At 39.8% G+C, this 24,570-nt stretch overlaps 1 protein-coding gene across 2 annotated transcripts; it reads right to left on the bottom strand.

The window, feature by feature from the left end:
• Window positions 1–827: 827 nt before the first annotated feature.
• LOC119549112 lies at window positions 828–24,570 on the bottom strand. 2 transcript variants are annotated; one of them, XM_037856865.1, is made up of 8 exons: window positions 23,808–24,570; window positions 12,302–12,345; window positions 5,780–6,974; window positions 5,559–5,695; window positions 4,103–5,492; window positions 3,185–4,045; window positions 2,642–2,949; window positions 828–2,475 (listed from the first exon to the last, which is right to left on the bottom strand). In XM_037856865.1, the coding sequence occupies exons 3-8, from the start codon at window positions 6,872–6,874 to the stop codon at window positions 2,280–2,282; spliced, it is 3,987 nt and encodes a 1,328-aa protein (XP_037712793.1). In that variant the 5' UTR covers window positions 6,875–6,974; window positions 12,302–12,345; window positions 23,808–24,570; the 3' UTR covers window positions 828–2,279. The 2 variants fall into 2 exon arrangements, with proteins under 2 accessions (XP_037712793.1, XP_037712792.1); XM_037856864.1 differs by lacking the exon at window positions 23,808–24,570 and adding an exon at window positions 15,015–15,627 and having other exon boundaries at window positions 2,280–2,475.

Raw genomic sequence — 24,570 nt, forward strand, 5'->3', positions numbered from 1 at the left:
TATTTTGCAAAGGTTGTTCCACGGTCACACTGATCGATAGGTTCGGCCAATGTTATCGATAGCTATTTGTTATTGTAAGTATACCATAAAACATGGATCAGCTGTTCGACGTGCTATACAAATTTGAAACGGTTAGGGGGCTTGCTATAAATACCCGTTTCAAGTGGCAGAACAGGAACTGCAATTATAGGAAGGTTGTATGATAAAGAGAGGGGATCAGCTGTTCGGCGTGCTATAAAAATTTGAGACAGTTACGGGGTTTGAGAGAGAAGGAAAAAAGAGATGCGAAGTTAACGCCTTTTTTCAAAAAAAGAAAAAAAGAGTGATTAATATTAACATTTAAAAAATTAGAAAAATCCTTAAAAACTACGTTTTGATGATGGTTTTGTTTTTAACTTTTTAAAGACACAACGATTTAAAATCAAGTTTTAGAACTAACGTTTAAAAACAGTAGCTAGAAACCTAATGAAAGTTAAGTTGTTTTTTAATAATAAACAAATTTTGGAAAAGGATTGCAGCTTTATTATAATAAATGCCTTAAAATCTCAAATGATTTGGATAATTCAGAAAAAACCACTAATTTTGAATCTTTTTCCCTAGGTTAGATTCCAAAACACCTTTCCAAAACTCTCCCATTTTTTATTTATTTTTTCGTAGATATTTTTAATCCGATAAATTCCAAAACCCGCATTCGAACCTCCCCACAAATAAAAATACACACTTTCCCTTTATTGAATCATTGTATTGTATATTGGTGTTATTGTTACACATATAATTGCTATTGACAGCGCACATTAAGCTCTCTACTTAAAACAAATTGAACAAAGTAAATTGTATGATTCCCAGTCGATGGGTCTAATGCACATCCCCATCGACCTTGCTTTATTGTTTCGCTTGGTTTTTTTTTCGAGTTTTCCTCATCTTTTTTTACGTTCTAAATTTAATGTTTTATTTGTTTTCATACCACCTAGATTGAAAATTTGTTAATAGCTGTGTGTAGTACGTTGTTATACAATAGTTATAGTCAGGTATCAATTGAAAAACAAGAATTTGGTTAGAATTCAACACATCTAGATCCGTATAGTAGTCGTATTATTGAAGTACAGATGTGCCTGAAGTCTGGCGAGGGGTCCTATCTTCCCAAAAACCCCTCGAATGCATGGCGTGCAAATGAACTCCAAGCACTTATTGCAAATGGAAAACCAAACAGGGAAACTAATCTGTGTAGTTTGTAAACAGAAACAGAAAGAGAACGACAAACAATGTAATCGTCAATTGTATTTAACTAAAAACTCTATTAGAAGTACCCCCCTCGTGCAGCTCATATCGTATCACAGGCACGCTTAATTAGACACTCTCAGAACGGAAATACCAAATTAAAATCGAAACCATAATTCATTTCAAACTTGCACTCAACGAAAAGGTTTTGTTTTGTTTTCTTTGTTTGTTAAATTTCTGCGGTTAAAATCACACTACACACTAACAACAACGATCGATATGAGCGCACATCAACCTGCTACTGCAAATCGCCAACTCCACCCACAAATTGCCTTTAAAATTGCTGACGCTACACGACGATTAAACATATGGTACATAAATATATATTTAAATATATATATATATATATTGTATGTGATATCTGCATATGCATGTCCTATATACGTAGTTATCTCCCTTGCGTTTTCACACTCACACATTGCATAGTTATTTTTTGTTTAGTATTGCTAATTGCTCCGCTCGCTCTTCCTCATGTGGACCCCAAAGATACAGATAGAGATACAACTGCAGTTGCCATTACAGATACGGATGCAGATAGTTTAGCTAGTCTGACTGACTGACTGACCGCCTGACCGACCGATTCGATTCGATTGCTTTCATAATTCAACATTTTTACTTTCGCAATGTTTTCTCTCTCACACATTTTCCAGTAATTCAAATTCAAAATTCCAAAACTATACGAATAGAACCTCCTGCGAGGTGGAATACCAAACAAATTGTTAAAGAAACTAAACTTATGGATAGATTTAAACGATAACTAGTAAAGCAGTTGGTTGGTTGTCACACACGCAAAACGCAAACACACGACTCAGTTGGAGTTTGTTTCGCCTCCTCCTTCTGCCCTCCGTCTCTTGGTGCTGCGCCGCCGCCTCCTTCTACAATTGGTATCGGGGCCACTGCCAGAGATCCCTCGTCTCCCGCTGCTGCTGCCATTTGTCCTGGAGCTGCTTGCACAGCCGGCGCAGCAACTCAAAGGTGCCGCCCAGGGCTCGCAGTAGCTACTAAATCCGGCTGGCGCTCTCCTGTCGCGCACTGTAGCGCGGCTCGGCGGGCATCATGGTGTCCATGACCAGCTCGTTGGGTGCCTCCAAGACGCCCTTGGCATGGGCGGCCGCCGTATCGCAATCGGTGCGGCGTGAGATCAGCAGTCGGATGTCCGTGTGCAGGCACAGTCGTCCGGAGCGAGATGTCTGGAACCTGGTGGTGGAGAGCAAAGATGGTGTTAGTCGAGCATAATCACTTAGGGAAGTACTTAAAGAGAAGGCAGTAAACGGTGCAGCTGTATATTTAAATCTGCGGTGGGTAGTTCCCGCTTAAATAGATTTTTAGCCCATCGTTTACAACCCTTGAATAAACCCCTTACCTCAGGTGTATGGAGTAGCGCAGCCGCTTCATTTGCTCGGCGCTGATGAAGTGCCCCAGTTTGCTGGTCGTGCTGGTCACCGTTGGGCTCCTTGGCATCTTTGGTCCGGCATCCTGCTCCTGCTCCTGGCCCAGCTCCTCGGCCAGTATGCGCTGCCTGATGAAGGTGCGATGCAGCGGCGGCATGTCCCGCATATCGTAGGGTATCACAAACATCCGCACCACCGTGCCCATGGGATTCAGCAGCGTGGCCTGCACCGTGCCCGTCCTCGGCACCGAGTAACCCTTGCGCGGCAGACGAATTTCGCACTGAAAAAAGACATTTTCCATATTCCTTAATTCCATTTTTCAGCCAAACCTAACTAAACTAAAGGAAACAAGGTGTTAAATAAGCCTCTGCAATATCTTCTTTGACTACTGGGACTGGATTTTGCTCAAGAACTTTATTTTAGCGAGTTAGAAAAAAAATATATTTCCAAAAAACAAAAGCATGTGTGTATTTGGTCCCCTAAACTTTTAATTTATTTAAAAAAAAAAAACTCACCAAGTATGGCGTGCTTAGCGTCTCGCCATGCAGCTCGTAGAAGTAGGACACAGCCGGGATGGTCAACTGGGTGGGACAGAAGCCCCCCGAGGCGCCCAACTGCAGCTTGAAGCCCATCACCTCAACCTTGGGCATGAGCCTCCTTTGGAGCAGAGACTCCTCCAGGTTTCCCAGCAGTGGCCGCCCGGCAAAATGAGCCGCCAATCTGGCGCGACACTTCAAGGGCGATCCACCCGCTGGACTGCAGAGTCCAGACTCCAGATCCTCATCCGACAACTGCTCATCGGAGCCCAAAGAACTACGATCACTGCGATCGCTCAAATGGCGAGAACGCCGCTTGTGGGCGGCCAGCGCCTGTTTGGCAAATCGTGGCGAAACGGACAGAGAAGCCGCATGTGGCAATGTGGGGGCAGAGAAGGATTTCTGCACGGGCGGAGTGGCGCCTGCATCTGGAGCCAGCAGCTGCGAATGGGCGTGACTCAGGGTAGCCGGATCGAAACTGAAGGCGGGACAACCAATGGCAATGGGAGCCGAGCTGCAGAAGATCGTCGTCAGGTTCACCTTGGGCAGGGCCTTGCGCATCTGTGGCGAAACAATGGGTGGCGGCGTTTCGCTCTCCAGCAAACCAGAGCCACAATTCAACCTAAGCTGACTGGGCTTTGGTGAGGATTTTCCCAGCTGCTGCTGCTGCTGCTGCAGTGGCACCATCGCATCCGGTTGAAGCTTGGCCGGCACTTGGCTCAGCGGCGTCTTGAACTGCACTACTATGTGCTCGGCTACTCCTGGAGGAGGCGTCTTGCAGCGCTCTGCGGGATTCAGTGAACAGCGTTCGATGTTGGGCGTCAGCTCGGTGGAGGGTATCTGCAAAAGCCACCTTATTAGTTTAAAATATTAATACGAATGGTGTATAAAACTCACCTGAACTTCCTTTTGCTTCTCTGCCTCCCTGTGCATGCTGGCAAAGCCATTGCTCGTGTGCTCTCCATTGGTGGGTTTATGATCCTTTCCATTCGCAAAATTGTGCTGCGTCTTCTGGCGTTTGCACACCTGGCAGCCACTTGTGGCGGGCGTCACTTTAACCAGATTGTTGTTCTGCCCTCCATTGAGATCTGAGTTGCGGCAGGAGGAGGAGGAGGAGTTGGAGGAGTTGGTGCCCAGGGGAGCCTGTTCCACCGTCTGATGTGGCTTTCGATTTCGATTGTGGTTCTTTGGCGTGCGCTGAATGGCCTGGAGCAGGAGCTCCGCCTTGTTGCGTGGTGTGCCCACGATGAGATCGCTGCTACTGAGGCTGCAAGTGGAGGTCTCCTCCATTTCGGAGGCTGTTGTATCGCTATCATCGGCATCCTCTGCTTTTCCTGCTCCATTGGCCGCCCCTCTTCCTCCTCCTCCGCCCGTGCAGCTGAGACAAAGTAGAGTCTTCTCACTGCCACACTGCTGACAGCTGCTCAGGGAAGTCTGCGTGCCCGTGGAGATCATGGCTATGCGCCTGGGTTGCTGCAAGGTCAGGGATAGGGATTGCGCTTCTGATGGCGTCTGAGACTGCGATGGCGACTCCTCGCCCTCCTCCATGGGCTCCTCGGTTTGTTGTGGATTGCTTTCCCTTTCCGGTGTGGATTTCCTCTCCCTTTTCTTGTCCCTGCGCTGCATTCGCTTGCGATACTTCTGCAGCTGTCTCTCCCGGTGGCTCAAACTCGAATCCCCATCGAGTTCGTCCAGTCCCTGTCCCATTTCGGGTTTTCCATTATCACAGTTGGAACCGCTGGCCGTTGACGTTGGGGTGAGTGCACTTATCCGGGCTCCCAGGCCAGTCGGCGTGGCGGCATGAAGTCCCCCGCCTCCGGTGGGCGTGCTGGCGGGATCACCACCTCCGCAGGATCTTAGGCTTCGTGGTGCCGGTGTAGGAGGCACAGGCTCCACATGCGGCAAGCCACCATTAATCCTGGGCAAACTACGCACACTCACCGAGATGCTATAGCTCTCGGATACATTGACGTTGGGAAAATTGTGCACATTGGCCTTGGCACTGAAGCCATCCTCCTGGTGGTGCCCACTATTGCTGTGGGCGGTGTGCTGCTTGATCCTGTAGAAGATGTTGAGACGAGGTCTCTTCTGGCCACCACTAGGTGCATAGGCTGTGGCCAAATCCCCGGCGTTGTTGCCGCAGCTGGAGAAGATGACGCGACCACTGTCGTACACCGATGGATCGCATTTGCGGAGGAGATCGCACCAGGCCACGATCTGCGAGAAGTACAACTGACTCCTGATGGCGCTGCAAAGCGAGGGCAACGTCATGGTGGGTGGAGGAACTCTGGAAAAGAAGGGGGATTATATAAGTAAGGAATTCAATATGGTTTCTCATTAGTTTAAGACTCACTTCTCCTTGCCGCTGATGATCCACTGCTCCAGCAAGAGCTTGTGGCTCACGGGACCCAGGTAAACCTCGATGCAAACGGGTTCGCGTCTGGCCAGGATGGCCTCCATCTTCATGCAGTACGCCCGCCAACGATTGCACTGGAAACATAAAGAGATTTCAAGGGTTAACTATCTTTATAGACAAAGTAAATTCTTATTAATGTAAGAATTATTAAAACTTACGGTCATATTCACGTAGGACATATCACAGATGTGCTCCTCAGCCTCCGATGGCATCTCGCCCTTGGCCAGACCCATCTTCCTGAGGAACTGATCACAGTGCGGCCCATGCTTGGGCCGCGATGCGGAGCTACTTGCTCCGCTGCTGGCAGTGGCAGTTGCCGTTGTTGTTGTTGGTGTGTTGCTAGTGCTCCCTGCTGCTGCTGCTGCTGCTGCAGCTGCTCCCAATCCCAATCCCAATCCCCGGCCACCAGAACCACCCGATCCTGACCAGAGAAAGGCCAGATTCAGAGGTCGCGGCTCAACAGGTGGCGGTGCCAAGGCTGGTCCACCTCTCAAACATGTGGTGGCCAACGATTGCAGCGAGTGGAGAATGTTATCCGATGAATTGGAGCCCGGTGAGCTGGCGGCACTGGAGTTGTTGGTTCCACCACCACCACCGCCACCTCCACCGGAACTGCCAACCAGACCACCCATTCCACCAGCACGATTGAGCATCACTCGCCTCACAATCTCGTAGTCGCCATGATCCTTGTTGAGATCATTGATGGCCAGCGATACCAACTCCGGTTCGGCACTCATCGTCTGGGCAGCCGGCGAGATCTGACGCAGCTGGCAGAGCTTCTGCGTCCAACGCTGGTGGGTTAGGGAACTACTGCTGGGCGAACCGGCGGATCCACTTCCATTCCCAGTTCTATTCTCCGATCCTCCCATCGAACCGTAGGGATTCGTTGTGATGTTAATGGCTGCCCTGGATGTGGAGGGCCGTGGCGAGAGGCGTCCCCCGGCTGCTCCAGATCCTGCTGATCCTGTGCAGACCATTCCCACCTGCTGCTGCGGCTGCTGATACTCATCGTCGGCAATAGGCCTGCCTTCGAGGATCAGCGAGGCCAGGCCCAGCACCACGGAGCTGTAGTTGTTCTGAGCCCCCAATCCAGATCCTGCTCCCACTCCTGCTCCCGATGACACGCCTCCAGAGATCCCCAGACCGGACAACATCCCGCCGCCCGCCGCCGTGGCCGAGCCCAAGGAGGCAGATGCTCCATTCTGGCCCAATCCCGCTGGCGGCGGCGAGTTGGTCACGCTGGTGGGTATCATGGTCGGTCCGTTGGTTGCCTGTCCGTTGGAGCTGAAGCTGTTTCCGGTTCCGATTCCGATTCCTCTAGCTATTGCTGCTGCTTCTTGCACCAGAAGTACACTGGAAAAGGAGAAAAGGGAGTTGTTTAAAGGTGTGGTAAAATAAATGTGTCTTTAAAATATATATAATATAAAATAAATGTAAATATTGAAAATCAGTTATAAAGTACACACATACCTTTAAATACTAAAGGTTCATTTTGTCATCCAAATGTTATTCTAGACGTAGACTTTAATCTCTAGGTTAAAAATTAAATTTTAGTTTAACAGGCGGACATGAAATCGCTCCTTACTTATTAAATTCTTTTGATCTTAACTGTTCCTGTTTCTTTTAAGATAGTAGTAGTTCCTTACTGCAAAGTTCCCTGCTTTTTTCAAATGCAAACTCTACTTTTAATTTAACTCCTACTTTTAATTTAACCCCTACTGGTTATTTAACCTCAATTGTTTGTTGACCATGAGCAAGACAAGTATCGGTTAATTGGCCAATTTGTTAAGTCAATAAATTTAATGAACAATATACAACAATTATTCCTGACATGCTTATTATGTATAAAAAACGTGACAAGTCTAAGAAATTTGTTCATAAATTTGATGTAGTTATCTAAGTTTGAAGTTAAGTTAAACACTTTTTGCTTGAAAAAAGGTATACTAATGCTTGCCAGTAAACCTTGTTTGTAAGTCTAACATTTAGAAGCTTTAATTTGGCCTTAACTAGGCTGGCAGACTTTTGGTTTTGTATCCTTGACTCCATTTCGAAATCCGCAAGGCTGTTCTATAAATAAGCCTAGCAACAGATGCAGATGGCAGATGCCAAACCACCGCCCACCGCCACCCACTGCAATTGCCGAAGGTCGAATGACGAAAGGAGCACCCTCAACTTGAATCGAATCCCCAAGGTCCGTCCATTATATACATATATACATAAGTACTTATATACCTGGGCACTATGTACTGCTGACATGGTTTACTTCTTGGTTTATCCTTCCGATGCGGAAGCAACAAAAGGCCAGGCCAGTACAATTCTGTTGGCCAATTGTTTAACTGCGACACACTGACACGGCCCCATTTTGGCCTGAAATCATCATGTGCACTGTATCTGTATCTGGTATCTGTATCTGTATCTGTATGTGCAACAAACCGAGCACATTCATACTAATAGGCGAGAAAAAAAGAGCAGAAACCAGGTCGTTACTTAACCGGAGACCCAGTTAGGAGCAACATGTCAGCCGTTTGGCAATGCACAATGCATCAAACACCCCCTCTTTGCAGCCCCCCCCCCCCCTACCACCCCCCTTAAGCAACAACATGTTGCTAGCGTTGTGACGTCATTGAGCCAAGCTTTGCAAAAGCATTGGCATTGGTATGCGTGCGTATCTGTGTGAGACTTTGAAGGTCGTTCTGTGGCACCTTCTATGGGAATGCTCTACAAATATTATTAAACTTAAATATCATTAACTTATAGGTTCTTGATTTACTTAGGTATCAAAAATTTTTACAAATAATAGATTTCTATGTATTAAAAAATTTAGAAAAGCTGCCTGTTTTATAGACATGGTTTTCTGCTAAATCTGACACTTTTTAACCAAATTGATTTTTATTCAAAATACTACAAAATCACAATATAATAACTAAAATATTTAGAGAAATTCATTTAAAATTAAGATATAAAGTTTCCATAACCGTAATATTTATTTACGAACTTAAAAAAATGAGATTCTATATTTTTCTATATAATATTTTATAACTAAGATAACAATAAAATGATAATAAAACTATTGCCTTTTTAGAGTCAAAACTTAGGAAAGTGTAAAAAATCAGTTTAATACACAAAATCATCTTGCGTTTTGCATTTCTATTTCTGCGTTTGCTGTTGTTTTTGCTACATTTTTTTCGTTTGCTAAAACTTTGCTTGGCAACAGCAAAATCGCGGATTGCGAATCGGAAAGCAAAAAAAAAACCAAATTAAGAGGCAAACATGCAAGCAGTGCACATGTATGCAGCAAGTCGCGTGCAACATGTTGCTAACGTACGCGAGAGAGAGGGAGAGCGAGAGCGCGCTCTCTTGGGTAAACATGTTTGTCTTTACTTTTGCTTTTGTTTTTGCGTTTCTTCTTGACCTGCATACACAATATATAAGTAGCGCGCGAGACAGACACAGATACATAAGGCGAAATATAAAGAGAGCATGGGAGAGAGCGAGAGAGCAGAGCTTTGGCCCTCTCTCAATGTTTGTATTAGAAAACATCTGATTTTTGTATTGCTTTGCAATGTTTGCTCTGCCTGTGTATGTGTGTGTGTATTGAGTTTTGTTTATGGCACATTCGCGTGTATATATAAAATACTCTTGGCCCACAATAGACAACACATACAGACAAGAAAACCCGTATGAAAATGGGGACAAGCGAACGGAACGCCAGAGTTTAATAATATTTCGATTACATTATTGCCAATTTTTTTTTGTATTTCCCTCCCTTTCAGCTGTCCATTATCATTTGCTTCTCATCGCAGGCGGAAAATTCGCTTTCCATCCGAAAAATTAAAATTTACTCGATGACGCAGTTGGAAGAAAGACGCCCGACGATTTTCAAGAAAATGTCAGGAAATGACAAACGTGGAAAATCGCATGGGACACATTAGAAAAATGTAAATTGTCGCATTTCTTGTCTAAGAATATTTTTCAACGACTCTAAAGACGTCATTGTAATTTCTTGGAAAATTGGAATAACGAAAAAAAAATCTTATAAAATTACTTTTTTTTAATTTTGTACTAAAATAAATTTAAAAAATATATATATTTAACATCTTTTCTATTCTTGATTTTTTCATTAGATAAATACCAAATATTTTTGCAATTTAAACAGCTTCTCTAGTCAGTAGAAGCGAATTATTTTTGTTGGCAGGAATGCATTTGCTAAATTAATTGCAGTACGATTTTCTGTAGATAGTGGCCTTGCAGCTAATTAATTGCACTAGGAAATCTTTAATTCTCGCTGAAATAATTGCTTTTTAAGGTAAAAACAGATGCAAAAGTAATTGGCAGCGAATTAAAGAAACAAGCAATTAGGTTGATCGAAAAAAGTTTGTCATACGGTTGCTTTTTTTTCACCTTTTTCCTCCTCGTGCGGCACACTTTGTTGTTGATTATTTGCTGCACTTCTTGGCAAAGCGATCGAGAGCATGTTGAAAGTGTGGGGGGAGGGGGGATGGGTTGGGGGTGAGGGGGCGCCACAAGGGGGTGGGCAGGGGGCGCATTGTTGGACTAATTTCATTTAGCTCGGCCACCGTCCTTGGCATGCTTTTTGATTTTGCAACGCGCGCTGCATTTGTGTTCGTAGATTGTCTTGCTTGAATAATTTATTTATTGCACATTTTCGTTTCATTTGATTTTTTCCCATTTATTATTACGTGTTTTTCTCATTTTTTGTTGACGCACATTACAAAATTTGATTACCAAGCGGAAAATGCAGGCGCGGCGAATTTCAGAAGGAAAACGAATTGTGGAACGGGAAATAAATATCGAAACTGAAATTTTTATACACTTTATTGGGCTATATTTGCCATCCAAATTTAATACAATTAATAATTTCATTATAAAATCGTTAGTAATTACCATTTCTAAAGTTATTGGTAAAAATCTTTATAGGCTTCCAAGTTATGAAGAGTTAGGTCAAACTTAATAAAGTAATATAAGCTACCCCTATTTCATATGATTTTCCAAGTTCCATGCTAATGATTTCCCACAAAGCCACCTAATTGCATAGAAATACCCATGATGGTTCAAATATCTATATAGTGCCCTCTGTGAGGGTATAAAAATCGAATAACGAATAACAAATTTCTGAGGCGCGCCAAGTGGAGTGAAAGGCAGGTAACGAAAACCACCACCAGGGGCGCTGCTGAAAAAAAAAACACAAAAAATAACCAGTTCAAAGCAGATAAGAAAAAGAAAAACGACCGCCAGTGGAAAATTGTTATGTTGCAACTTTTCGAAAGAAAAAAAAAACAAGTTCCGTTTGCCTTTCGCTTGTTTCGGGGGTTTCCTTTTCTGCGTCCCCCTTTTTTGGGATTATGAAATCAAAACCAACAAAAAAGCAGTTAACACGTGAGTGCAACGAAAGCCACAAACAAAGAAAAAAGGTATTTTATTTGCTTTTAACATCATCTCATACGGTTGTGTTTCACTTTAGTCATCTCGGTGAATGCGTCACCATAAAGTTTAATTATACTTATTCTCGTTAGCTGCAGAAGTTCGTTAAGTGGAGGAGGATGTGTCATCTAAAACGGAAGTCGAGTCGTAGCGAGATTGTCGGGATGGGTTAAAAGATATGTCAGACCAAAGACCAAATATAAACTACAAGATAAGTAACGGCCATACAACGGAATGTACAGCAACATTTTTGGTATTCTATGGTCTTAGGTCAGACGTTTTTGTGACTGTTAAAATGTATGTACATATATCTTTCTAAAGATTCCTTAAATCAAGGCTAGATACAGTTTTTTATACCTTTTTTTTCGTTTTTAACTATATCATATAGTTAATTACTTAGGATGTTTATAAAAAAAAAGGTTTTTTACTAAATCGATCCTATCCAAAAAATTCTTTCTAGAGAAATATCTGAAAAATATAGTTGATGACTAAAAATTGTTTACTTTGATGTACAGATGATCCATATAGATGTTTTTTTTGAGTTAGTGCTGTTTGTTGCAACCTAGTTACAATGAATTTTTAATTAAATTTTCATAAAATCATCTTGTAGTTACATGCATATTTATGCATGTCTTATTAAAATTTCAATTCCCAGGAAGACAATCGCTTTTCCTAACACTGATTGACCTCGCTGTCGACCTTACAAAAAGCCCATTCTGCGCTTGTGTGCGTGTCTGAATACTCATGTGTTGGTGACCCTCCCAATCATAAACCTTCACAGCTGAGCGAGCTTTGGTTTTTTTTTTTGTTTTCTGTGTTTCTAGGGGGCCGCACCTTCATCGCATTACATGTAGCCACCCCATTTATCACCCATCCTCTCTATTTATCTCTATTTCTCTCTTACGGAACAAAGAACATGTTGTAGGGTGACTTAGCTTATCAGCATGGTCATTCGATAGGGAATTGCTTCTGAAAAGTTGTCTTTGTCAGTCTTCTTTAAGCTCTATACATTTTTAAACTATAAGACCGAATGCATTGTTCATTATTCAATCATTAATCAATATTGTTCTTTAAAACCTTTAACAGAATTTTTGTAATGCATAGAAAAGTGGCTTAAAATCAAATTACAATTTTTTTTTATTACGTTGTATTATTCACTCAGTTATACTTTTCACTGTATTTGAATTGCTATCAAAAAAGCTGTCAAGGTTTTTCTTATAAAAAACCCCTTCACTTACCTTTTAAGACTTTGTTAAAATTCCATTATTTTTGTTGCTTTTTGCTGAAATAGAAAAAAAAAACATTGTTTAATAGGGAAAAATACATTTATGTTAATAATAATTGATGATTTTTTTTTACATTTCTCAGGCAGTGAGGCACCCTGATTCTCTTACACAACAAATAAAGTTGAGTTTCCCCCCTCTCTCTCCACCCCTCTCTTTCTCCGTCTCTCTCACCCACATTGCCCTGCTGATGCTCACATGTGCGCAGTAAATAAAAATAAAAACAGAGGCAAAATCAAAGCGAGCAAAAACAAAAAGGCAAAGCAAAAATGTAAACAAACGCAGTCCAGTTATGGTGTGCTCTTCTTCCTCCACGTGTGTGTGAGTGGGTGAGCCAGTATGTGTGTGTGTGTGTTTGTGTAATGTGAGAGCACGTGAGCGCATCTCGCTCGCACTTGTGGGGAGTTGGGGCCACGGCAACTGGAGTGGGCGAAGGAGAGACGGAGACAGAGAGCGAGAGGGAGCCAGAACAGGACGAGCACGTTTTTATTTTTAGCCAAAATATTTCTTGCAAATTGAGAGCAAAAAATAAAAAGAACACACACGCACTTATTCTCTCGAGAAGCAAATGACCGCAAGACGTCGTGTTAATGCCTTCCTTTAACCTCCCATTCTCTTCCCTCTCTTTCGCTCGCCACCTTTCTGTCGCTTGATACTTTTCCAACTCCAATTCTTTATTCTGCCTCTCTTTCTGACGCCCCCCCCTCCACCCCCATCACTCCCCCTCTCCCTCCCACTCTTTCATTTACATTTCCAACTGCGCACGTATAAAATTACTATGACAAATGCCTGCATGTGTGTGTGAGTGTGGGTCCGAGTTCGTTACATTTCATTTATGTATTTTTTTTTTCTTTTTTGCGCTATCTGAATTGATATAAATTGATCGAGTGTACACGTGTAAAAACCCCCGCAAAAAGTTAACCAAAGTTCAATTATTCAAGCAGAACAGCTGTTGCTATTTATTTTGCTTTTACTTTGGCCTAGCTAATTTCGTGTTTGTTTTGCTAATCTGCCAAAAATAAAAAAGAAACAAAATAAAATACTTTCACTTATATAAAAAGCAGGTTCAGAGATAGGGAAAGTTTGTCATTTAAGTGTTCTTTATAAATTATTTTGGTGCTTTTAAAGTGACCTTTAAATTTAAGATGAAATTTAAAATTTACTAGTTTAAAACTAAAACCACACACTAAATTATAAAGATTCCTATATTTACAGCTTATCACACATTTCATATACAATGTATCTTTATCTCAAGATCCCCCTCCCAATTTTTTTTATAAATTTAATCCAACAATCTAGACACGTGGGAGGTTTTTTTATTGCGCATTTTATTCTTACAGATCTCACAGTCTTTTTTATTTATTACATGATTTCTGCCTATTGTCTTTTTCCATTTATTTCCTCACAGCTGATCGAGTCAAACAGGTTACAAAAGAGACGCGGATAAAGAAGTTCAAAAGCAGACCCCTGATACATGATAAATGCCCCATGCAAAGCAGCAACAAAAGTGTTGACACACAGCAAATGCAACGCCACCACAATTAGAAAATGTGTGTCAATTATATTAAAAAAAAAAAAAAAGAAAAACTCGAGTAGTTTTTCCTGACTTCACAACACACAAAAACAACATTTCAGGGAGTGGAAAGATAGAGATAGCCAGATAGGTGGGGAAAGGGAGGGGGCAGCACGGGGCCAGGGAGCATGATTTGAATTGCCTTTTCAGTAAATTATGTGTACTGTTGTTACTGTGTGTGTGTGTGTGTGTCAAATAACACCGAAGGGGGCGTCGCATAGTCTCCCAAAGTGCTTCACCTACACAAGTGACGAAACTACAGTCCACCCTCAACAAGTTCAACTTTACATAACCAGAGAAAAATAGGTTGAAAAAAGCTTTTGAAGTCTTCAAAGCAATGCCATGACCCAATTGAAAACCAGTTTATCAATAATATTTAGTATTAATGAACTATATATATCTTTAACTTTTTTAAATGTAGCTCTCATATTTGAAGATACTTTTTTAATTATAAATGTTTTTTATACTAGTTAAGCTTTTAAGAAAAACTTTTTTACAAACCAAAACCTATAACTTAATAAAAGATGTTTAAGTTTTCTCAATTTCAAATATTTTAATTGACAATTCAAGGCCCTTTACCATTTTTTTTATTATTTTATTTATATCCATTTATTTAAACATTCAAACACTACTAATTAAGCTCTAGAAAAACCAATTTAACATTTTTGAAATATTTTAGTTACATTAATTTTATAATATTACACATTTTAGAACGATGAACTTAAAACTTTTCAAACAAGTTTAAATTTCTCAAATTTAAGATAGTTTTTTTTTTAAATTTAAAAAACCTCACATATTAAAAATGAACCTTTTTAAAGTTCCACCTGTAAGTTTTCATTTAGGGAGTCCCCACTGTCTGAGCGATCTTCAATTATTGGCAACTGTGTGTGTGGGTGGGTGGTTGTGGTTGAGGGGGTGGGGGTGGCGTTGGGGGTTCAGAGCTTCGCCAATTGCTTTGTACTAGTGTTAGTGCCTGTGCTTTGGGCATTACGTCACCAACACATGCGCAGCTAACCAGCTGAGTGGTCACAAACACACTCACACACACACTTGGCACTTAAAGCCATACAATTATTTTGGTTTTTGTGCACCAACCTTTTTTGCTTTTGTTGTAATTGCTGTAAAAACTTTTCGAAAACTTCCTTATTTTGCTGTATTTTTTTTAATCAGGCTAATTGGCAAATTGAAAACACACAATCAATTGATTTTTAAATGTTCATTCTAGGTATTTACTGAGGCTGATTTTTGTCGCCTTTGATTTTGATGGATTAATTGGCTTCTAGTCCTGAGGTTGATAAAATGGCAGTGGCCACATTTTTTTGGGCTTTCGCTTAGCTGCATTTGAATTCGCAACGCTTTTGAACAGCGCGATTTTGCAGTGTGTATATATATATATTTATTTTCAGTTTCGCAGGTAAACGCGTTTAATATTAGCCAAACAACAAACTTGTTTGCTTAGATTTTTTGGACTTTGCTTTTATTTTTCTTTCGTATTTCTTTGGAAGAGTTTCTGCACTTCACACACACACAAGCGCGCGCCAACACTGGGAAAAAATATATAACAATTCCTTGAGTTTTTTCTCTTCTTGATTATAATTTTTTATTTAATTTTTATGGATTGTGACGCGTGTGCTCGCTTCGACGTCTCGAAGTGAATGAAATGGAAAAAAATGAGCGGAGGAGCCCAAGCGCTGCGAACCGTTCGCTGCTGCTGACGGCAACTTTCTAAAACAGCTGAGCAGCCAGCAGTAGCGCTTTGTTTATGTGTATACTATGTAGGCGAGTGTATATACTACATAGATACAGATACATGTGTGTGTATATATATGTATATACCCCTCTTGGCTGCGGGGAAAACTACGTCGTACATTTGGCTAGTTTTTGTGGGTTTATTTGTGTGGCAACATGTTGCTGGCCAGCCCAGTGGCAACATGTTGCTGTTGCGCAGGCCAAAAATGTACACAAAAATCATATGGAGCTCACCAATACCAACAAAAGACATCGAAAAAATAAATAAAACCCATATGATAAGCCAAGTAAATAGGTAAGTCACAAAACCACAACTATTACTTACAGTGAAACGTGGATTAAGTGAACTTAATTAATACAAGTTTATAACACAACTTGAATCTAAATAACTGTTCATTCTATTTATAAGATCTTTCTGCACTGCTAAGCCCTATAATTATTTAAACAATTGTTACAAAACCTTTTTTCCTTTATTTAGGTTGCTCTTGTGGAACCCTTTTCCCATTTTAGTGGGGCAAGAGCAAATGTTGTTGCGATAGCGATTCAATAACAAAAGCCACTCACAGATACAGAAAACACATATACACACATACACACACACACACGTAAATTAAACAAAACAACAAAAAATAAAGAAAAAAGAGGAAAAGACAGAGACAGAGAACCCGTTTCCATATGTTCGAGATGCCATGTTGTCGAGTGTTGTTTTGCCTTATGTACGAAAATAGCTGTACGTTTATATAGCGTTACATATAGTATATATGTATGTATACAACTTGGGTACTTGTTGGCAGATTTCTTGAAGAAGAGGAAGAGGTGGAGCACCGAAAAACAACAACAACGCATGCGCTTTCAATATATATGTATGTAAATATGTATGAGCATGTGCGATTATATATCCGTATATAGCAAGCCCCAAAAATCGTCAGCGACCCAGACAACAGCAACAACATTCAGAATTTATGTTTGCCTGCTCTCCCTCTCTTTCCCATTTTGATTCTCTCTCTCTTTCGCTGCCTATCTTTGTCTTTCATTTCCTCTGTTCTCCTACGATGCGAATCTTATCAGCAGAACCCACACATCCGCACATTCTGAAATGCGCTGCTCTTCTCAACTTGCTGATATGATGTGTACTTGATATTCTTTTTTAAAGATTTGTTACAACTTGGCCTATTGTGCTTGGAAAACCATTGGGAATTCAAAAATGTTTCCATTTAAGCTATAATACACCCTGGTTTTACCTTATCTTTACTATATTTATAATAATTTCATTTTAAACGTTAATATAACTAAAAGAATTAAATCAAATCTTCCTGATTCTGATAAAAATAAATATTATGCTGTATACACTTCGAAGAACTTGTAAATAACATAGTAATATTAAAATCAGTAAAGAAATTTAATTTTTTTGTTGTTTTGATTGGTTTGACTTAGAAACCGACCATCTAAAAATGTAGTTTGTCTTGCAAATCGCTGAAAAGAGATATTTTTGGCACTCGAATCGTATGTAAAATTGGCTCCGTTTCCATAGTTTCTCTTAACCGTTACCTACTGTAGGTGCAGCAGACACAATCACAGACGGCACCACATCTATAGCCACAGATACTTGTCAGGCGTCAGTCTGCAGAAAAAGCGAAGAAGTGAACTCGAGTAACCCAACTTGCTGGAACCGAAGGATACTCAGATACTCGGATACTCGAACACTCAGATACACGGATACACGGCGACAACAAAGAAGCAGGCAGCCAGACAAAGAAATGCCCAGACCAATGCGAAAGCGAAGGCCAGACCAAAGAAGTCTGGGGTCTGGGATGGTCTTCGCTCGCCATCCTGGCCAAACAGGAAAACAAGAAACTGCTGTTGACCCCCCTTCCATTCAGGCACAGAATAAACTTAAGTTATGTTTACCATATCCAGACACATACTTTTTTTTAAGGTCCCATTACCCGACCATATCAATAGTCTACATCCCAATAACACATTAATTATCATATAATATATTATCACGAAGTCGAAAAATCAGAGTATAAACTTTGATGTTATAAAATTGTATTTATCAAAAGTGTTCTGATCTGTATAAATATATTTTTTCTTCTAAAATATTACTATAGGTCGTTTATCAATAAAAAATATGTTTACAAACAAGGCCAAAAACCAATTTTTCTTAGAACTGTAAGTGCTATATTATCTCTTTGTGAAGTTTTAGACGGATTGATTGAAACTTGTCGTCAGTAATTGATGGAGAAACCTCGTGGACCGATTAGCAGCTCTATCGATCAATCGATTTTCTGGGTTTTTTCTTTTCTCTGTAGGCCAGACATTTCCCATTTTTTTCCTAACCCCAGATAACAAGTTCGAGACAAATATTTACTGTTTCCTTTCTCACCTCTCTATATCTGGTGCAAGTACAAATAAAAGTAAGGGAACTTCAGTTAGAGCTACAGGTAGATATTTCCTTGTTTCTATTGGAAAGTCATGCTCAAAATTCCAAATTTTCCACGCACAAAATAACGCTAGGAGGGGCTTTACATAAACGAAGATGATATCATAAAAGCCCTTGGGCATAAATGGGTTTTTGGTTGGTCTGTCCAAAGCCCCCTATTTATCTTTTTTTTTCTGCTCTGCGGTTTCAAAGCTTGAAAAGTTCCGCTGATCGACGTCTGGCTTTCTTCGCTTAATTTTGATTAAGATGGAATTCGAGAAACGTGCCAGTGTGCGAATAGTTTGGGTTAATTGTTAATTTTTCCACTAATACTTTTGCCGAATTAAAATGTTTTCACAGCTATGGTTCGTGGTCTCTCTCTTTAATAAGGGTCAGCTCTCTCCCTCTCTCTCTTCCGCTTTTTATATGCGCAGTTGTTTTCAACACACAGATACAAACACACACTTAATTGCGTCGATCAGCTGTTTTGATAATAAAACGGTTAAAAACCTTATGAAAGCAAAGCAGCCTGCAAAAGAGGAAAACGAAACTCAACTAACAATAAAACAGTTTGCACTACTTTTGAGGAACCAAACCAACTAAAGATCACTTTCAAATATTTTAAAAAAGGTTTATATCCTAGCCGAATATGTAAGTATCGGGTAATATTATAATTAACCGGGTACATTAACAAGTCAAAACATTTTGAATGTAAAAATACATGTAATATGTAAAAACTTCTTTTAGTTTAATATGCAGATGAGTAAACGTCTTTAAACATAATTTAGAACAGAACAAAAACAGACTTTCCATGTTGAACTAAGCGAGTCATCACTGTATTATACGGAGTGCGCACTGCAGTCCCTTATACTTTGTTTCAATCTACAAGAAAAGTGAACATGTGTTTGTTTGTTTACCATAACTTATAAATTATAGAGCGTTTTGCCACCCAAGCAATTGTGAAACCGCAAAGAACGCAGTTGAAAAGTTTCGAGTTTTTGAGACCCTTGGAAAAACCTTGGATTGATTGCGTGCAAATATAGACTCAAGGCAGACGAAGCGCTTACACAAGAACGGCTGAGGGCACCGCTCATGTAAGGCGCGTGTATTGTACAGTAAATATTGGTTAAGAATGAAGTCTTATAATTCTTAAGATAATATCGAACTTCTTTAGGATTTCCATTATTTTAAATTGAATTTTTGTTAATGTTTTTAAGATTAAAGCATTCTATTATATCTTTATTACCTTAAAATGTATTAACTTATTTCCTTTTTTTAAATAAATCTTTTTTTTAATGTTTTTAAGATTAAAACATTTTATTATCTTTATCTTTGTTATCTTAAAATGTTTTAACTTAACTTTTATAAAATTCAGTAAATATCTTATATGTCATATGTCGAGTTATAGAAGCTGATATAGAACCTATTTTGGAGTACCCACTGTTCAACCCTTGGCACTGTCTACATTCCGATTATTTTAGCTCTTTGTGTCTGTCGTGTGTTTTTCTTCGTGTTTTCCGGCTCACCAACACAGCTGTTCTTGTAACTTGGCCCACACGTGACTGTGATTGACTCGTCAGGTGTGGAAAATCCGAAGAACGGGGGGGAGGGGGGGCATGAGGAAGAACTGGCGAACGAGGTGCCACTGTAATGAGCTTTCCACGGAAAAGCAGGAAAGTTTAAGGTTGAGAGCGCAGACAGCTGTGACATCAAAGCCAAGTGTGGCGGCCATTTTGGGAGGTGATTGTGGGAGTGATTGGAAAAGGGGTGACGAGGGCTCAAACAATATACACATAGATGGCCGATGACCCAGCACTTTGATAATCTGAGTCAGATAGCAGACTTTTTGAATAATAAGCCCCGCGAATAATTGAAGGGTATCAATGCAAGTTAGTTATAGTTAATTGCCTTGTCGAGATAGGGGCTTATTACATTCAGATAAAGTTCTAAAGGCACCCACAACCTTAACATATAAATGTACTAATTTCGTCATTATATAAAGGACTATAATAACAAAATTAAAGACTAACCATTTAATATAATGAAGACTTTGAAGTATTAACGAATTTTCATGTCTATATAATATAATATTATATTAATAATGTAAGCAAATTAAATGGCATTTAAGACTTTTATCTTATCGCATTAAAAATAATAACTTTTTCTAACAAACCCATCAACTCAAATTTATATCAACTCTATTTTTTGAGTCATGTAGAATAAAGCGTGCCATGACGCAATTAGTTATCTAAAGGGAATAGAATATTTACAAAAATGGGAACTATACTCAAGACCCAACTCTGCCACCAATCCGAAAATCATGTGATGACTACATGCTGTTTATTTTCGTAAATTCGCCAAAGCAAAAAAATCTAAACAAAGAGCTTTTGTTGGCAACTTAGAGAATTCATATGGAATATGATTTTCGTTTGGTTTTTTTCTTAGCTTTGATTGAAGCGATAAAGTGGCAAATTGAAAGAAATGCAAATTCCATGAAAGCCATTGCACGAATATCAATCAAAACAATGTTGGGCTGTTAGCCCCTCCACTCTTTTCTCCTCTCTTTGTGTCTACAGCAACCCTCGGATCACAGGGGGTTATTCTAAACACAAAGTAAATCAGAAATCCCGAAGAGGGAGGTGCAATTTCCAGACGAGACATACACCCCACCCCCTAAAAACTCTTGATTTGTACCTCCCGAACTCATCAGCTGTTGAAAATTTTGGTGGGTTCGTTGGCTTTACATCTCTCTCTTTCTCTCTGTTTTTCTCATTAGACACAGAGAGAGAGTGACGAACTGCCCCCCAAAAAATGTTGTTACTTTTTAATTTTCTTATTTTTTGCTCGCTCGCACACGTTGTTTTTTGTATTGTTGTTGTACCAAAGTCATTCAACCCGACAAACAAAATAACGTAAAATAAAACGCAAAAGAGGGGAAGGAGCAGTAGCAACAATAACAAAAACAGCGGAACGGGAACGGAAAAAGTCAACGGCTGAAAAGTTGGGGTCACTGAGCGTTGGCCACTCTCTCACTCTCTTTCTCCCACTCTCACTCACTGACATCCCGCCCCCTCTTCGCGATTCTCTTCAGGCGAATTTTAAGAACACCTATAATGCGTAGTAAAGAGTGCGACAAAGAAATCACGCCGAAAGAAGCGTTCTAACATCCAGGAACAGGTTCTATAAATCTCAAACGAAGGTTATAGTGATTAGTGTTATAAGACATGGTATTTTATAATTTGTAATGTTTTTAAGGTGATTTATAATTTCCATAACTATTAAATAGTGATGAGTAATACATATTATTGTTAAAAGTATATATTTTTTTCAGAAATCAATTAAATTATATGTTTTTATATAAGTACTTTTACAACCAAAGCCAATCTTAATATATTAGCCTTAGTATAGCGTTAAAAAGAAAATTTTTTGTAGTGTTTTAATGGTTAGTGTGGATGACCGCCCTCAGAAAAATAACCAGGATATTGTTCATTAAAGCATATTTAAAGAAGCGAGCAAGCTAACAATGGAGCAGTAAAGTTTATGAAATGTTCTTGCCGTTCTTTCGTTATCAGCTCAAGAACTTATGTGATATATACGGACCTGAATCTTAATGCAATAACCCCAGGGAATTGGGAACTAAGATAGACCTTATCAGGGATCCCAGTATCGTATTTCGGATCGGGTTATCTCAGGCTGCCGTATACCCACATACCGTAAATAAATGTATAAATACTAATAAATGAGACTTTGGAAGGAGTTACAAAACAGAAAGGCAAACAACAAATTTAGGTTTCGGTGACTTTGAGATAAGCCTGCCATTTTTCTAGGTTTCATTTTTCTTATCGCTGAAAGTTTAACCCAAGAATTGCGTGGAGGTGGTGTAAAGGGTACCATATAGCACTTATGGCTTCCATTAACAGCATGGAAAACCATAAAAAAGCCCAGACACGCAGGAGGCCTTACTTTGTCCTTCCCCTGGGTGACTGTGTGGTTATTTGCTGACATATTTAATTGGGGAAAAACACAGACGACTGAGCGGCGGGAAATACAAGCTTTACTGATGTCAAGTTCTCGAATAGTAGTACTTTCATTTCCAGATTGTTGTGAAATTAGTAAGAGTGTTAGTGATTCATTTAGCATTATAAAACTAACCATTTTTACTGGTATTTAATTCATTTCATCAAAATGTTTAGTTCTGAAAAATGAGGATCCTAGAGTCATAAAAATCAAAGTATCTTAGAAATAAATAATGAAAGATGAAAGTTTAATGAAAATTTTCTTAAATATCAATTGTATTTACTTATATACAAAGGTGTATTTATAAATTTAATCAATTCAAATGGCAGTATTTCTGATGAACTAATGGTTTTAATTTCAAATTTAATTCTTTAATTCTTTCGTTAAAAATAAGTAGTATAAATTTAAGATATTTTAGGATAATGTGCCTAAGTTTTCAAAATTGCTTATAACCTCTTAAAAATGAAGAGGTACAGATACCCATTCTTCACCTTTCGCAATACCTTTGATCTGTAAATTAAACATGGCCGCCAGCGAATGAGGGGAAATGACGGGGCGCGGACAACCGTTAGTCCGCTTACAGTGCAACATCTTTAACCCGTCTGCCAAGATTTCGCGGATGTAATGCGCACTTGGCAGCAAAATCCCAGCGGCTAATTGCTTATGTAAGCAGTCTGCTTTTGGCTATCACTTAAACAAATCAATGCAAATATTAAATCAATATGGATGAGGCGGAAAACTCAAACTGTCAACCGTTTTCATTACGATTTCCTTTGTTGTCTGATTCTTCTGCGCAAAAAAGGAATAGGAAGCAAAACGAAACGAGACGATACGAATTCAAGGATACAGCAAAGTCGGCGCTAACAGTTTCTTTGTCCGCCATCTCCCCATCTCTTTCTGTCTTACACACGCACACACACACATGAGCACAGCTGATTAAGCGAGAGGGAGAGAGAGCGCGGGGGAGTTGGGGAAAGTAGGAGACGAAAGAGACAGCAAATAAATATTGAAGCCAAGGCAGTGGAACGTGAATTGAAATCATTTACTTTGACCATAAAGAGAATCGACGAAGAATGCACACACATGTGGACACACAAGTACACTTGGAAAAAATACTTTAAAGGTCAAGTTCATGATTTAAGGCGCTAAATTTGTTTCGAAATTTAAAAATAGGAGAAATTATAAGATTGAAAAACAGTTGATAACAGTTTACAGCTAAAAATATTGTATTTAAGTTGTTGAAAATTATATATTGAATTAGAATTAACCTTTGATCTTATGTAAAAAATCATATCATAAGGAGATTAATATTTTATATTAAAATAATCCTTAGATCTTATGTAAAAAATCATATCTTAAGAAGATAAATATTTTAAATAAAAAAGCTTTTCAACCACATTTAATATTTGGGATAGCTATGTATTTTGGTTTAATTCACTGATTTCAGTTCCCTATTTTCCGCAGTGCACGCAGAGTACATAAGGTATTACTTTGCCTGCTTTGTTTACCAAAGTCCCGCATTTCCAGTTTTAAGCTCCGCTCCAAAGCGCTGTCTTCTAACGAAAGACTGCATATAACCGATGAAATATTATGGTCCCCGCATAAAGTTCAAGGCAATTGAACGCAATTTGCGGCTATTTTATTAACAAAAGGCCGAGAGAAGTGATATGAGGAGAATGCAATAAAAATGGCCGACTCACCTTCTTTCGCTTTGCAGCAGAAGATCCGTTGAAAGGCACAATTTTCGCTCAGTGCAGCCTGGATGTATGGCTTTGCTAATTCGATGCCTCATACATTTTTCGACATTATTGCAGTTTCAATTCTTTTTTTGGGCTGCAAACATTATTGATTTCACTTGCTCACAGCACACACGCGCACACACACACACACTCGCAAGCAAACAGGGCTCACACACACGCACTCAGCTGTGTTGCTTCTTCTTCTTCCTTTTCCTGGATTTTGCGTCTATATCATTGATTTATTTTCGATTTTTGCAAGACTGCATTTCGTGGCACTTTTGATAGATATATATATTTTTTATATAACCCACGGATTGCCACTTTTCACTGCCTTTTCGCACTCTTATTCGCCATTTATGAACTCTTCTTTGACGACTAAAACGGTTCTTTTTTCCTCTACTTTCGCATGAACCCACGTACCGCTCTCCTCTCTCTCTCGCCGCCCACCGCTCTTTATCCTTGATTGCTCTTTCTATTTAGCGGAATTGATCGTTCTCAATTTGGTCGCCATTGCAGCTCCACAGGCGAAAAAATCGGTGGAAATGCCAACACAGGTGCACAAGTGCCGATTAGCTGGAAAATCCGGAAAAGCCACGCCTACACTTTCATTGCCAGCATCGCGTTGCCCTTTCGCTGTCGAGATTCGCATAATTTCCACTTTTGGTTCGCGCACAACAACCAGCTAAATTATTGTTTATTTTTTCCCAACAAAAACAACAACACA

The sequence above is a fragment of the Drosophila subpulchrella genome, chromosome 2R, assembly GCF_014743375.2.
Source record: "Drosophila subpulchrella strain 33 F10 #4 breed RU33 chromosome 2R, RU_Dsub_v1.1 Primary Assembly, whole genome shotgun sequence".
NCBI lineage: Eukaryota > Metazoa > Arthropoda > Insecta > Diptera > Drosophilidae > Drosophila > Drosophila subpulchrella.